Below are 13,659 nucleotides of genomic sequence, written 5' to 3' on the forward strand. Positions count from 1 at the left end.
CTTGACATACTCAACAGTAGTGGTTACGGCCTCAGCCTTATATTAATATGAGTTATAGACTTAACATGGTGTCTTTTTTTTTATTGCCTTGTTAAAAGTACCCGCGAACATTCTCTAAATTTAACGGATTTACTGTTCTAATAAATAGTTTTCGTTGCTCGCATACCTCTTAATTTACAGTGTACAAAAGATGAAAATCTATTTTCCTTCATTTTATTCTATTCATTTTCTCTCTCATTCAAATAAATTTTAAGACAACATTAATTCTAGTATCACAGATGATTATAAAATGATTGATGATTTCAAAATATAACCTCTTTATTCTTAAAACAGTTAATAAACGACATATTCCCGTTCTCGTGGATTAATATCCATATTAAATATTTATGAATTGAATTTAATGTCGAAATATAAATATCACATTCTGAAATACATAATGCAAACATTTCAACGTAAACGAAAATAAAAAATTTGGTGCTATTATTTTGCATGAAGCAACCACAAGGCTGAATGTTAACGACTCGTCTTTTTTTAAGATGAGAAACGTGTAGCATATTTGGTTTGATGTTAGTAATACAGTAAAATACTAATGCAAGAGAGAAATGAGGTGAATTTAATAGTAGGCAGTTGGATGCAGCTAAGTGATGAAAATGAAAATAAGTAGTGTCGCGTGTGGAGGGTTCCTGTTGCTGAATTTGCTTATCGTGAAGGTGGGATACAGATAAAAACGCAATTATCGAAAGAATCTTGTATTTCTAATAAGTAATGAGAGAGAGAGAGAGAGATCTCGCGTCACTGCTACAAACGAATAGCCTCTGGCTAGTACTCACGGTAAAGGGCGAAACAATAAGGTCTCGTGATATCGTGCGTGTCAAATCTGGATAGTGTCCGCACGCGGCTTGCAGTTCAACGTTCATTCGGCCGAGGAAGAGCGTCGGCTTCGCGCTCGCGGAAGTGCTGTGCTGATGTTGCACCTTGAACGATTCAGAGCGAGACGATGGCTTCGTTACTCGATGTAACGGGAATGCCAGCTACTGACGTGCTTGTCGCGAATGTGTTCATCGGAATCGCGGTGAAAGACATGAATAAGGCGCGAACGCTGTTTCCAGGCGGTATTTCGATATTTCGGTATTTCGGTATTTCGGTATTTTCGAGTGAGCACTCAAGAACTAAATGAATGTTTAACCTGTGAAATTGAATGTGATGCACGTTGTTAAAGGACAACATTTGCAAATTAAATATTGACTTCCATGAGGAATGCTTTAATTGTAAGCGTATCTATACGCTGAACTCTTGCATTATTTAGAAGCATCAGCTGTCAAAACAGTTGATCAACATAGCGCTACGAAATATCAATGAATAATTTTCGTTTTTCGCGAGAAAGCACACCGGTCACGTAATTATTTTTTTAAGCAAACACATTTTTTCGCTTGATATGACATTTTTTATGATTTATCGATGTTTCTTTTAATTTTTTCTTATTACATATACGTGAAATGTTTTTGTTGTATGAATATAGATAAAAAACATCTGTCTTTTATCTGCAAGGAAGCCTTCCGCCAGTGCAGCTGGTAGCGTTTCTTTTTTTAATAAATCATTCAATATCTTTCAATTTCAATTTGTTGTAAATTAACGATGATGGCATATGGTTTTAGCATTGAAATTCCAAACTTTGGAACTACATACCTTTTCCTTGAAACTTTCTCCCTTGGCACTAGACCTCCCATTTTTTGTATTTTTTGTGGCGGTGTTCGGGTCAAACTACGTTATCTTCAACTAGGAAGCAGCAACTCAACAGACCAAAATCGACTCTATAGATAAGGTTAGACAAAAAGAGGCTCACACCACGCGATCAAACTATCGATTTCCAACAGTTTGTTCCTTTTCCTATCGTGTTGCGTTGTTGCCCCCTATATTTATTCTTTTAATAATTCGTCTTTGTCTGAACTTACAGTAGTAGCAAAGACTTTGTTTCAAAAAATCTAACTGATGATGTTCATAAACCAGCTACAAATATTCTAAAGGTGAGAATTATTTACATTTAACATTGTAACTTCCTAAAAACTTGTCTAAATTAAACAATCCTCTTTTATTTTTGTCAATTTAAAAAAAACATACAAATTATTCAGAACTCATCTGATAAATTAACTTTATTTGGAAATTACGATTTTCTGTGATTGATATTTACTATTCATAAATAATGATTAATATCCGAAGCAACAAATATTTGAATTATGCCTATTGTAATTAATAGATTTTCTTTAATTCAAAATATAATAAGATTTATGTTACATAAAATTAATTAGATAATCAAGTATAATTTTAATATTGTGAAAAATTCGTGTACAATTATTGGATTATCAATGTCAAGTAGTAAAAGTCAATATTCGGGTAGACAAGCGAAATCAGTTTAAATTGACTATTTGTATGATTGAGGTTACCGTTACAAGTTATAGGTATAAACTTGATACGAGGAATCGATCACCTTTTTATCTTATAATTATAAAAAAGGGATAAATAATCCAAGGTCATATATGTTTGAGAAAGTTCTGGAGCGGAAGAATCTTGGGCACGTGATTATCGCTTGACTCGAACCATTTTATTACGAATACCTGTTTTCATTTCTATCAACCTTTACATTGTTGCAATATGGCAACGTTTTTTTCTATAAAATTAACAAAATTAATCTTGCTTTAGCGAGATATAAAAAATCATCCTTTATAATCTTATTGCCGATACCTTGCGGTATTTCTGATTTATTAAGCTCGTAGCTAACGACAAAACTTGTTTAACGTGAAAAGAAAAAGATTTCATTTGGAAATAAGTACATACCTGTTAAGGTGAATTTAATCATCTATTTATCTATACATGCTGTGGTATTTCATCAGTTGTTCCAGGCAATAAATACTCTTTATAGATGTTACAAGACTCGATTATGGCGATTTAATGTTCTTTTAACGTTTGATTTTCTGTTCATTGCATGAGCACCGTTGTCACCGTAGCTCTAACTTTTTTTCTGTTTGTGTATAAAAACAGTTGGTAAAATAGATTCCTCGTCGAAATTTTGCACTGGAGTAGAGCTCGCAGCGATGACTACATGACCGACCGTACATTGATTTTGAGCTAGAACTTGCTGAACATGCTCCATAGATGCTAGTCCTGGAATTGGACCGAAAGATTACAGTTTTTCCTATTATTACATATGATCACATCCGTAATTATTTAATAGAAAAATTTACTCTTGCTGTGCAAATTATTCCGTGATATTCGATCCAGTCCATATTATTTCAAACTCAAAAACTAAATAGAGTGATTAAAAATGATCTCTTTTCAAACAAAACATCGATGACAAATAGCAACAGTAGTACGTTCAAGCAAACAATAATGTAATTAAATTCTAATTTTAAAACCAACCAAATCAAGGGAAACTATGTGTACAATGAAAGTATTACATTAGGAATAATTTCTAATGTTTTCTAAAAACTATAGTTTTCACCTATTCATTCTTTTAAATATGCACATCTTTTATAATGTCATCTTCATCCTTTATATCTTGTAGCATTTCTTTATTTATGTTTTCATGTATTCGTTTTAATTGGGAGTTGATAGTCAAACTTTGTAAAATTGATTAAATTTAAATTCAAGATTTATCGAAGAAAATAAAATTTTATAGCGTTTTGTTAAGAATTATAACTCATTGAAAATTCGCAACTAAACATTTAATTAAACTAAAAGTTTTAACTTGTTATTTGATCGATAGATTCAAGAAATGTGCAGTTTGTTGTAATATGAAAATATTGAATGATTTATACATTTTTGTTCATAGTATGTTTAAAATAATGACGTTCATATACGTACTATATTCATTAATATTATAAAAAATAACTATATTAATCTATAATTGAAATATAACATATAATCATAATGTTCTTTGCTAATAATCCCATTTGCAGTTTCACAATGGAATATTACAAAAATAAGTTTGGATATTCAATAATTTTTATGATCTGTGATTATACAGTTATTGTAAAGATATTTCTGTTACCTCTATGAAGCATGCGGTTTAAAATCGAATTCAAATTCTGATATTTAGTAGAAGCCATCTTTACTTAGCCTTATCGCGCGCTTCTCGTCGATAATGAAGTTTTCTTTTTTGCTTAACGCCACTCATTAAAAACCAGAAATATCTAATGTTATATATTTTTCTATGAGAATTTATTTTGAAAGTTATGAACGATTATTGAGATAAAAATAAAATACCCGACTAAAATGCTCTATACATACTTTAATCTATAAATTAAAGTACTGAAAAAATTAATTGATGTTCAAGGAGGCTGGTGACGTTGAAGCGATATTTTTGTCGATGGAGCATTTTATATAAAAGTAGTCTTTTCAATTAGAGAATTGCAAGGAACTCAGTTTTGACGTGATAAATCATGACGTATCTAGTGAACAGTAAATAATGTTTGTAAAATATTAGAAGAAATATGGAAAAACATTTGGTTTGAATTGTTGAACAACCTATTTTATTAATATCGTATAGGATCAACATAATTACCAAATAGGCGTATAAAGGTGTACAAATACGAGAGATTGACGAAATACGAAGATTTGATTCTCGCTTACTTTGATATGTGCTGTTGTTCGTTTTAAGGATTTTTTATCAAGGCACAAGAAGTGACAGCTATGAGACTGGTGGCTAGAAAGCCAACGTAAGAAGTTTGATCTTATTTTTTTATCACGCTATGATTTAATTTCCATCGCTCGGTGATCAATATCACTGAAGTGACCTTAGTACAGGAGCAAAGAAAAAGAATTTATCGATGTTGAGCAAATGATACTGCTTGCATATTTCCAGAAATATTAAAAATTTGGCGTACGTACGATGCAAACTGTTTGCTGCGAAGAAAGTCACGAGGTACATGCGAGCGTGGAACAGAAAGAGGATACGAATTATCGAGTTTTTGTGCGAGGTTCACTCGTATATGTTTTGCTCGAGCCCACATCTTTAGCGAATTCCCAACTCGAAGGAGCATCCTTTGAGGCAATGCCGCCTAGCGCGAGATTCTAATCGACAACGAAACGATAGTCTAGCGTCGTTCTGGTATCTTCTGAGCGCTAATTAACGAATAGCGAGTTTGCCCCCTACGCGCTATCGCTTCTTTCGGTAACGCTCGGCATTGCAGCTGCTGCCGGAACAAACAACTGGCCTGTGAAAATTCATAAGTCTGCAATTGTGGTTTATTTTGGATGCTAGTAAACGCGAAAAGTTGGTCAACGGTATCGGTGAGAAAAGTCGATAAGCAAATCGACGGGAGGAAGCGGCCTTTATCCAATCTCATACGGCGACGAGCGACAACAAATCGACAGCGGCTGCCACGGCTGGCTGCTGGCTGTCGCAGAGAGAGCTTTCGTGCAAAAGCTGCTCGGGGAAACCTGCGACCAGTTCAACCGCGAGAGCTAACGGGAGGGGCAGAGGGAGAAAGGAGGGACGAAAGGTGCGAAAGTCAAAAAAGCGGAGCGCGCGCAAAAGCAAGCTGCGTTCAGCGGCGGGCTTGCGGCGCGGAAAGAGGGAGAGAGGCGAGGCCGGCAGTAGGAGCCGCGGCAGTGAGCGGGAGCAGCAGTTGCTTTCGAGCCGTCGGCCCGTCGACGCGCGTCTGCCAGGGGGCCGCGTGGACGAGCCGCTTAGCCGCCATCCATCCGCCACCCATCCGCCACCCATCCGCCACCCATCCGCCACCCATCCGCCACTCATCCGTCACCCATCCGCCACCGCTCGCAGGCTGCTCGCGAGATTTCCTCTTGTTTTCGTTTTCTCGCGCGTCCAGCCACGCCGGAGAGCCAGTCCAGTCGAGTGATAACCGCGCGTCGGAGCTCGGTCGACGCGTGGCGCGCCGCCTGCAAAGCGCGCGATCCTCGAAAAAGGCTCATTGCTTTTGCGCTTCGAGTAGGCTGGCCAGAGTTCGCCAAGCTAAATTACAAATGGCAGGCTGCTCATCGTTAGTGCGAATCGATAGTTGAGCAGCCACGCGCTGCCCGCGACCACATTTACATTGATCTAGTCGTTTCATCCATTTGCGTAGAATTCAATCGATCATTTTAAAAAATAATCAGAGCTGCGTCCTTGGCTGTGGGCGTGACCTAGCCAACGCGTCCGAGGACAATGCAAGCGAGTCGGCTCCTTTGAAAGACAACCTGTCAGCATTTACAAGTCAAATATCGAGATTGGAAAGAGCCAAGTCAAAGCGACGTCGTCTCGTGGCTATTTTTTGCATCCCTGCCGACACTGAACCTTCCTTTCTTCCTCTTTGGGTCGAATAAGATTGCAGCCTCCCCCCTCCGCACACGCACGCAGAGCCATGCATCGAGCACCGAACACCGAGCAGAGCGGGCGTCCTATACCCGGCGTTCACTCGAGTTCACTTTGTGGCACCGATCGCGCGCACCAGCGTGCGTTTTCGAATCTCAGATGTCGCTGCTCGTCTGCGCTTGCCGTGCTCGCCTACGCGCCCATCGCACTCAGTTCATTGGTGAGTTCGAACGTTACTCTCATCTTTTTAAGCTTGATCCGTCAACGGGTTATCAGACGTCGACGTTCCTCCGTGCTTTCGTAATTGTACCTTTCAAACTCGCTATAATCGGAGCATTCTTCAGCATACTGATTGATCAAGCATGTCAGAGTAAGCGATAATTCTTTTGAATATTCACTCACCGCGTACAGAAAGCACACATCTCGTTTGTTCGAAAATAAATGTAGGTTGAAAGCGAAATCTAATTGGTTTGATAATTAGTGTCGAGCGCGTCACGGGCAATGGACACGGAATTGTCCGAGAGAGAGAGAGAATGCGGCCACGACGGGCAAAATTGAAAAGACAAACGGAAAAATGACTGGACATTTATTTGTTTAGGATCTGGCGTAGACTGGTCGTAGGCAAAGACGCGCTACAGAGAGAGAGAGAGAGAGAGAGAGAGAGAGGTAGAGAGCGAATCAGCAACGCGAAGAGGAGCCAGGCGGAAAAGAGCAAATACAATTCGCAAATCGCATTGGCGACTTAAAAGGAGCGTGGAAGAGCAGACCAGAGCTGAGTGAGCGAGGACTTCGTAATCTGCAGAAGGATCAATTATAAGGCTCGACGGAGCACGAGCGTCCAGGCTCAGGCTGCCATCTTGAATTTCGTAGCGAGAGCGAACAAGCATGGCTGTTTATCGTTTGAAACTGCGCGCACGTATACGCGCGCAAAGCTACAGCAACGATAGATGGAAAGCAACATTCCGAACAAGTTCGGCAGTCAGATTACATTCGAGCACGAACAAATACGAGCAAAGCACTGCTCGTCAATGAAGTCAAAAGGAACTTGATGACACCTGTAATCATGGGTACATGCTGATGTCTTGGACCATTTGCAAGGGTGAGGTACGACAGCATATATTTCACCGAAGTGCACAAGAAATAATAATCTGCCCTATAAGAGGCAGCGAACTACCAGCTTATCAATGGAAAATTTAGCTCCACCGGACCAAAGACGATTGCCATTTGAAGGATATTTATACCGCTTGTGTATCTTCGAGAAAGTGCATTAAACGATAAAATGAGAATAGTGCTTTGGCGTACAGGCCGAGCAGATGAAAAAGACGAAATATCTGGATAAAACAGTGCAGTGATCCTCCAGATGGTCGTACGATGACGTAGCGCCAATGGGCATAGTTCAGTAGACTTATAGTTTTTTATATCATATACACGGCCATCCGAATACGAATAAAGTAAGCAACTGAACAGTGTGCAGGTGGATAGAAGCATCGGGTAACCGGAACGAACGACAGAGCGAAGCACTAACGAAATCAATTAGCAGGTGCACGAGAAAACTGCGCCGCAAGCTTAGCAGTGCTCACTCGAGTCGGCTCGCGCTTCCTAATTCACGAGCGCGAGAGGAATCGACGAGCAATCTCAGCGGCGGCCTCCTTCCTACCTACCTACCTACCTACCTACCTACCTACCTAATTACCTCAAGGTATCGTTCATTCTACCATCTCTTTGTCTTATTAATCGCTGTCGTGCCGAAAGCCTGCGCTTGTCGCGGGCAAGTACACTGCTCGGATAGCCTATGCAAAAGTCCCGGCTACTTAATCGATTGGGCTGGGCGTTTCGTAACAGGGACAAGCTTATCCTCGTATATCGATTTGCTCGACCCGACTAGTCAATTAAACTCCGCTTGCCAATCAATTAGCAGCGAGGAAGCTACGAAGCAACAAGAAAACGTCGACAATCCGACGCTCGAGGCTCGTTCTCGGAGCTTAATCGGAGCTCAATCGAAGCTCAATCGGAGCTTGGTCAGCAACATTTCCGGGGCGAAGGTCGGACAGGCGGAGCTGATCCGGTAGGCCGCGGCAGCTGCCGAGGAGCGCAAGAGAGCGCTCAAGGGGGCTGCTCGCGTAGCTCGGAAAGCTCGGAAAGCTCGGAAAGCTCGGAAATCGAAGAAATTAGGACAATCGAGCCTCGTTGGCGCGCCTTTCCAGTAGCGATCGTCGACCGGCCAATCGATCGCGCACTCGGGCGCCCGCAGTCAATGGAACTCGAGCAATCTCCTCGGCCTGCCGGATCATCCGCTATCCGCTTATTAATGGGTCTTTGCCACGAGTGTGCGATATCAATTGCGCTCCAGCGACGTCCCCACGTGAACGCGGCAGCTCGACAGCTAGGCTTCGATAAGTTGGTCGCGTCTGCGGCTAACGCGATTCGAACGTATTGCCGGGCAGCCTGTGCCGCGTAAAACCCAAGGAAAGTCGAGGGATGGACGTACCGGAGATGGGGAGAGCGGCGAAGGTAGGGCCTCTCGGGGATGGGCGCTGGTCAAGTAGGAGAGTCGCCTAGCGACCGAAGCGCGGCGCATCGCGAGACGCTTCCACTGCCGCCGTGCGAACGACGGATAAACGCCGATGTAATATTTATTTATCGGCTGTGCCTCGTGGCAGGCTAACGCCCCTTTTTTCTCGACTCGATTAGTGGCTGCCAGCTTGTGCTTTGCTGTTTGTTTATTGCTTTGCCACTCGACATCTTCAACTTGGCCAGCACCACTGGACTCTCCTCGAGAAGCAAATCTGTAAAAATACCAATCGTCTCTGGAACTATGGATCGAGGCTCTCCGTTTATCGATATATCAGACTCTACGAGTAGAGCGCCTTCTATAACAGAAGACGCTCGCTGAGCAGATTTCGGCAAAATCCAGCGAGCGCTGTGGCGAGTGCGCGAAGATGCGAGCCACAATAGTGTAGAGTTGTAGGTACATGCGAGAGTTTACACTACTCGTTTGTTTTGCGCTACTGTGGGCACTGATAGTTTCAAATTTACCTGCTATATCCAAGCTCTCGCGATCGGCCTTTTCCCGTCGCCATTCGTACAATCTTGTTCCGTTTGTCCACCTGGGATCGGAATCTAGCCTCCTTGCCAATCCCCGAACATAAATCTACCTTTGGCACAAAGCCGTTGGCTGCCCATTCCTATTGAACCGAAGAGCATTCGCACACCAGGCCACTCGTCTTTGGCTCTACTCAAAAGAGTGTTTTGTTGTTTTGTGATGTGCAGAGCTCGACCTCCGAGTCAACAGGTGCGCGAAGGCATGTGGAACGGCCGACACCGATCAATCATTGCGAGCTGAGCAAAAGCACGCGGTATTACGCAAACCAGTTGCACATATGCTGTAACTTAAATTGGCGCGACTCGTTATCGCTTACCGCCTCGTCTAAGCTTGTCTCGCTACTTGTCTTTCATTGACTCGTCGATTCGATGAAGAGTAACAGCTATTCATTGCGCCAAAATAACATTTTGCCAGATATTCCAGAATCCCGTTTATAAATAAACACGTCGCAGTTGTAATGGTCCATCTATTGTTAGATGGAATACTCCGCTTTAAGCTTCAACGCTACATCGCGTAATCAGTGGTCTTCCACTCAAGTCGATACTATGTACATATTCTTTGCGTTACAACCAGAGTCCGCTGAACTTTACCTAAGATAGCGCTTTATTGTTCAGCTTTTTCTTTTCAGAAAACAGAGTCTTTCTTCTCCTTTCTGCTTTTCTTGTAGTTGCTATATTTCAGTGTTCCGTCTGACCTTCGTGGAAAATAAAGGCAAATATGCTGGAAATACGTTGTCTTGATACGCTCAACTCCTCGCCTCCTCGGCCCCATAACAAGGATCAGAGTGACGGTAACGACGTTAATCAACGATTAACTAAAACGAGACGTACAACCTGCTAATTTTCTAATTTTCTTTGACCCTCGGAGGGAAGGACGCAGCTGATTGAAGGAAAATCTGTGTCGGTGGCTGGATCCGTCATGATTTCTAATTTTTATTAGCTGAGACTCGCGACGGCTTGTGCTCCCTTCGTCTTCGATTGAGTTGGTCGGCATCAATCTTAAATCACGGAGAAGAGGATGCCTGATTTCGAGCTTTGCCGATGACAGGCTGATGCACGTCACATTTGCCTCGAGTTAGCAATGCCACGACGGACGAGCAGCTTGATAAAATTAAGCTTAATTCGATAGCTACACCCTACAGCCCGTAGGCTGCAGCCTGCAACCGTATCGTCTTTGTGGACGTTTATTGTCAAAGTATCGCCTCTACTACTCTTAGTCTTCTTTCGCGGTGGCCTAACAAGCAGCGTTCGCTGTATTTTCTTCTATTGTCAGACTCTCGCCCAATTGCCATCACATTGAAAGCTAGCAATTTGCCCAGCCACTGTTTCTGCCACTTTCCTTTTACGTCGGCATAACGTTATTGCCTCACCAAGCCAATGACACGAGGAGTTTTACGAGCGTGTACAAGTATACGAGATATACCTATCCGACTGACGCTCTTCGATTTGATAGTTTCGACCCAAAAGTCACGCGTCTCCATCAAATCTTTCCCTGATCAAATGGTTTTTTTGTACGAACGAATTCAAAAGAATTCTTAGGCATTGCTACTTGGAAAAAGAATGTCATATATACTCGTGCTCAAGCGTATTACTAGACAGACTGGATATCGATCCGCAGATTCAAAAACAACATTTGCATTGGCGCAAAGCTACATAGAAACATGGCTGAACGTCATTGGATAGACTCGGTAACAAGCCGAATAAAGGTCATACGCGTACACATGTATTTTGCATGTTGCACTTGGCAATTATTTTTTCTTGCTATATCTTTCGCCCTGTGGAATATGCCGTCGTTTTGAGCGTTTGAACGTTACATTCCCCGAGTCATTTTTGAATGCCAGGTAAAATTATTCTGACTACATCACTACACATACGTAAGTTTTAATGATTCTAGTCTTGCTCACAACAAATGTGACGATTGAATTAGTCATGATTTTCTCTTTGTCTGTCATCGTCTAATATTATAAGTGTTTTATGCATATATAAATGTACATTTGTTATTGGTATGATTGACTGAAAAAATCTTTATTATTATACTCGTGTGATAACTACTTCCACGCTCTAATTTTAACCAGTTATCTTTGTCTTTAACTATGCATCTCTGTGTTCGATTGCTGGCGCCACTTTTGTGCTTTTGTTTTATCGGTGAAGCGGTTTGTTGTCAAATTGACGAAATCATCGACAACACGACTATATGTCTCTACGGAGCGTTAGCAAAATCAGCGTCAAGTCTGTCGAGCTTTTTTCAGCTATCTCTGTCGGCGAGCTTGATGCAAATGTGCAAGCGAGCTAGTCTCATCGATATTCAGACGCGAGGCTGAGGCTGAAACGGACGTAAGCTTGCGACGCTCCGCACCGCCTCCAAATTTACAGGGATTGGATTTGCCACTCAGCTTGAAGCTAAATTGCCTACGTGCTGTGTCGCAGAGTTCATTTGATTAGTTCTCGGTCTAGGCCAAACTTTCCTTCGTCTTCTTTTTCCTCTTTTCATCGCTATCTTCGGCTTGCTGTCGCCTAGCTGCCTTTTTTTATTACGTATATTGAAACCTCAAGAGGCCTCTTTGTTGCCGACAGACTAGAAGTTTGGGCAGTAAAAATGAGAAACTACGGAGTGTACAGAGTAGGCGCTTATAAATTACGCTGGGAAATAGCGAGATAAGGTCATTAATTTTCAGTTCAAGTAATATTTATCTGGCGTTTTTGCATTTTTACATTATATCGACAAATCCGTTATGTAACATCGCTCACTTTAGTAATCGGCGGTAGGTATTAAATGGATCCTTTATAAACATCAATAGATCTTTGTTGGTGTGCCTAAAAGAAATCGAGATAAGATATGTTGCTTGTTCCTTCAGTTGTTTTATACCGTTATTGTCTTTAATCGTAACACTACCAAAGTTGCATGCGCGCGCCACAGTCGCCAAATTAACAGTTCAGTTAAATTACGGCATATGATGTATATTAAGCAGTGGGCTAATTATGGAACGATTAACGTAGGAATGAATTGGCCGCAAGTCAGCAATCGTTGCCCGTGATACAACCTCGGGACTTTGCTTGTGTATCAAGGCGTCGGATAACTCGGATAGCTTTCTCGAAAATTGAATATTACGCGTGCACGTCTCAACAGGAGAGATCGCTTGCTCACCCATGCACAGCAGTCCGCCCCCCCCTGCGCGACGAGGTTTCTTTTCACATGAATTATCCTATATTTTTTATCGATCGACTGATCCAGAGCAAATATCAAATAATACTGATAACACTGCATATTGTTAGCTCTCTGCTTAAAAAATCATCAAATTCATCGTTTTCATCTGATAATAATTTACCAACTAGCAGGACTGGTAAAAAACCACAACTAATTGTCACTATAAACAGGCAAATTTAATCTGAGGTTTAATAAGTAATCGAAAACAATCCTTTCTTCTTGCTCTTTTTTAAATTATCTTTTTTCACGGAAACTGCGATTTTTCATTCTTCTCTATGGAAACAACTAAATATTTATCCACTTGCTCATTGTGTGATTTGATTGAAATACACTGCAAATCTCGGCTTCCTAAATTTAAACAGCTTCCGCCTGTATGGCATAAGCTTATTGTACTTCGCCCGTATGACATTCTCTTCTTTCTATCTTACAGCATCGTGTAGTTATACTCTATCGATGAAAATACTATTAGTGTATAAAAGATGGTACATTACTGAAGTACGTCAAGTTAAATGAGGTTAAAAGGTCGCTATACAAACTAGATTTGTTATGTGCAGAAAAAGTCAATTTTCAACAACAACAAAATAATCTAGATCAATATTCTCACAATAAATCAAAATTTCAACAACATTAAGTAAATCAAGGGCACTCCATGAATCCAATTGCTCTTTATTTAATTTTAACGAAGCAACGTTTCGACCTTTGTCTTTATGTAATTCACTGTTAGGTAATATGTTTCTAGTCACGTTACATTTGAACCTATGAGTTTTCGGAAAATTTCTTGCTCTAAATTCTAGTACAAACTCACTAAATAAGTTAGAAAAAGGAATATTTATATATGTAAATTATACTTTTGCTCCGATAAATTTCCTAATAAACACTATCACTGAAATAATCAAGTTAGTCTGTAATAGTCCATATTAAAATTAATAAAAGATCGAAATTTTAATTGAAAGATAATATCAAAATAATAGGCTACTCTTATTGTTTCAACAGTCGATTTATTCTTTCCATCGGGTTTTCTTGAAGGTTCGAAATTATAAAA

General features: G+C 40.9%; 1 protein-coding gene across 5 annotated transcripts in view; it reads left to right on the plus strand.

The window, feature by feature from the left end:
- The window catches only part of LOC131664760 (potassium channel subfamily T member 2), a 94,506-nt gene that overhangs the window by 16,510 nt on the left and 64,337 nt on the right, over nucleotides 1-13,659 (plus strand). The window contains exon 1 of one of the 5 annotated variants that reach the window (XM_058936100.1): nucleotides 5,725-6,530. The exons of 3 other annotated variants lie outside the window; for them this stretch is intronic. In XM_058936100.1, coding sequence (XP_058792083.1) covers nucleotides 6,360-6,530 — 171 coding nt within the window. In that variant the 5' untranslated portion in view covers nucleotides 5,725-6,359. Of the gene's footprint in view, nucleotides 1-5,724; nucleotides 6,531-13,659 lie in introns of those variants that run through there. One more of the 5 variants, XM_058936103.1, reaches the window with a different exon arrangement.

This window comes from Phymastichus coffea, unplaced genomic scaffold (genome assembly GCF_024137745.1).
Source record: "Phymastichus coffea isolate CEN01 unplaced genomic scaffold, Cenicafe_Pcof_1.1 PCOF00045, whole genome shotgun sequence".
NCBI classification, from domain to species: Eukaryota; Metazoa; Arthropoda; class Insecta; order Hymenoptera; family Eulophidae; genus Phymastichus; species Phymastichus coffea.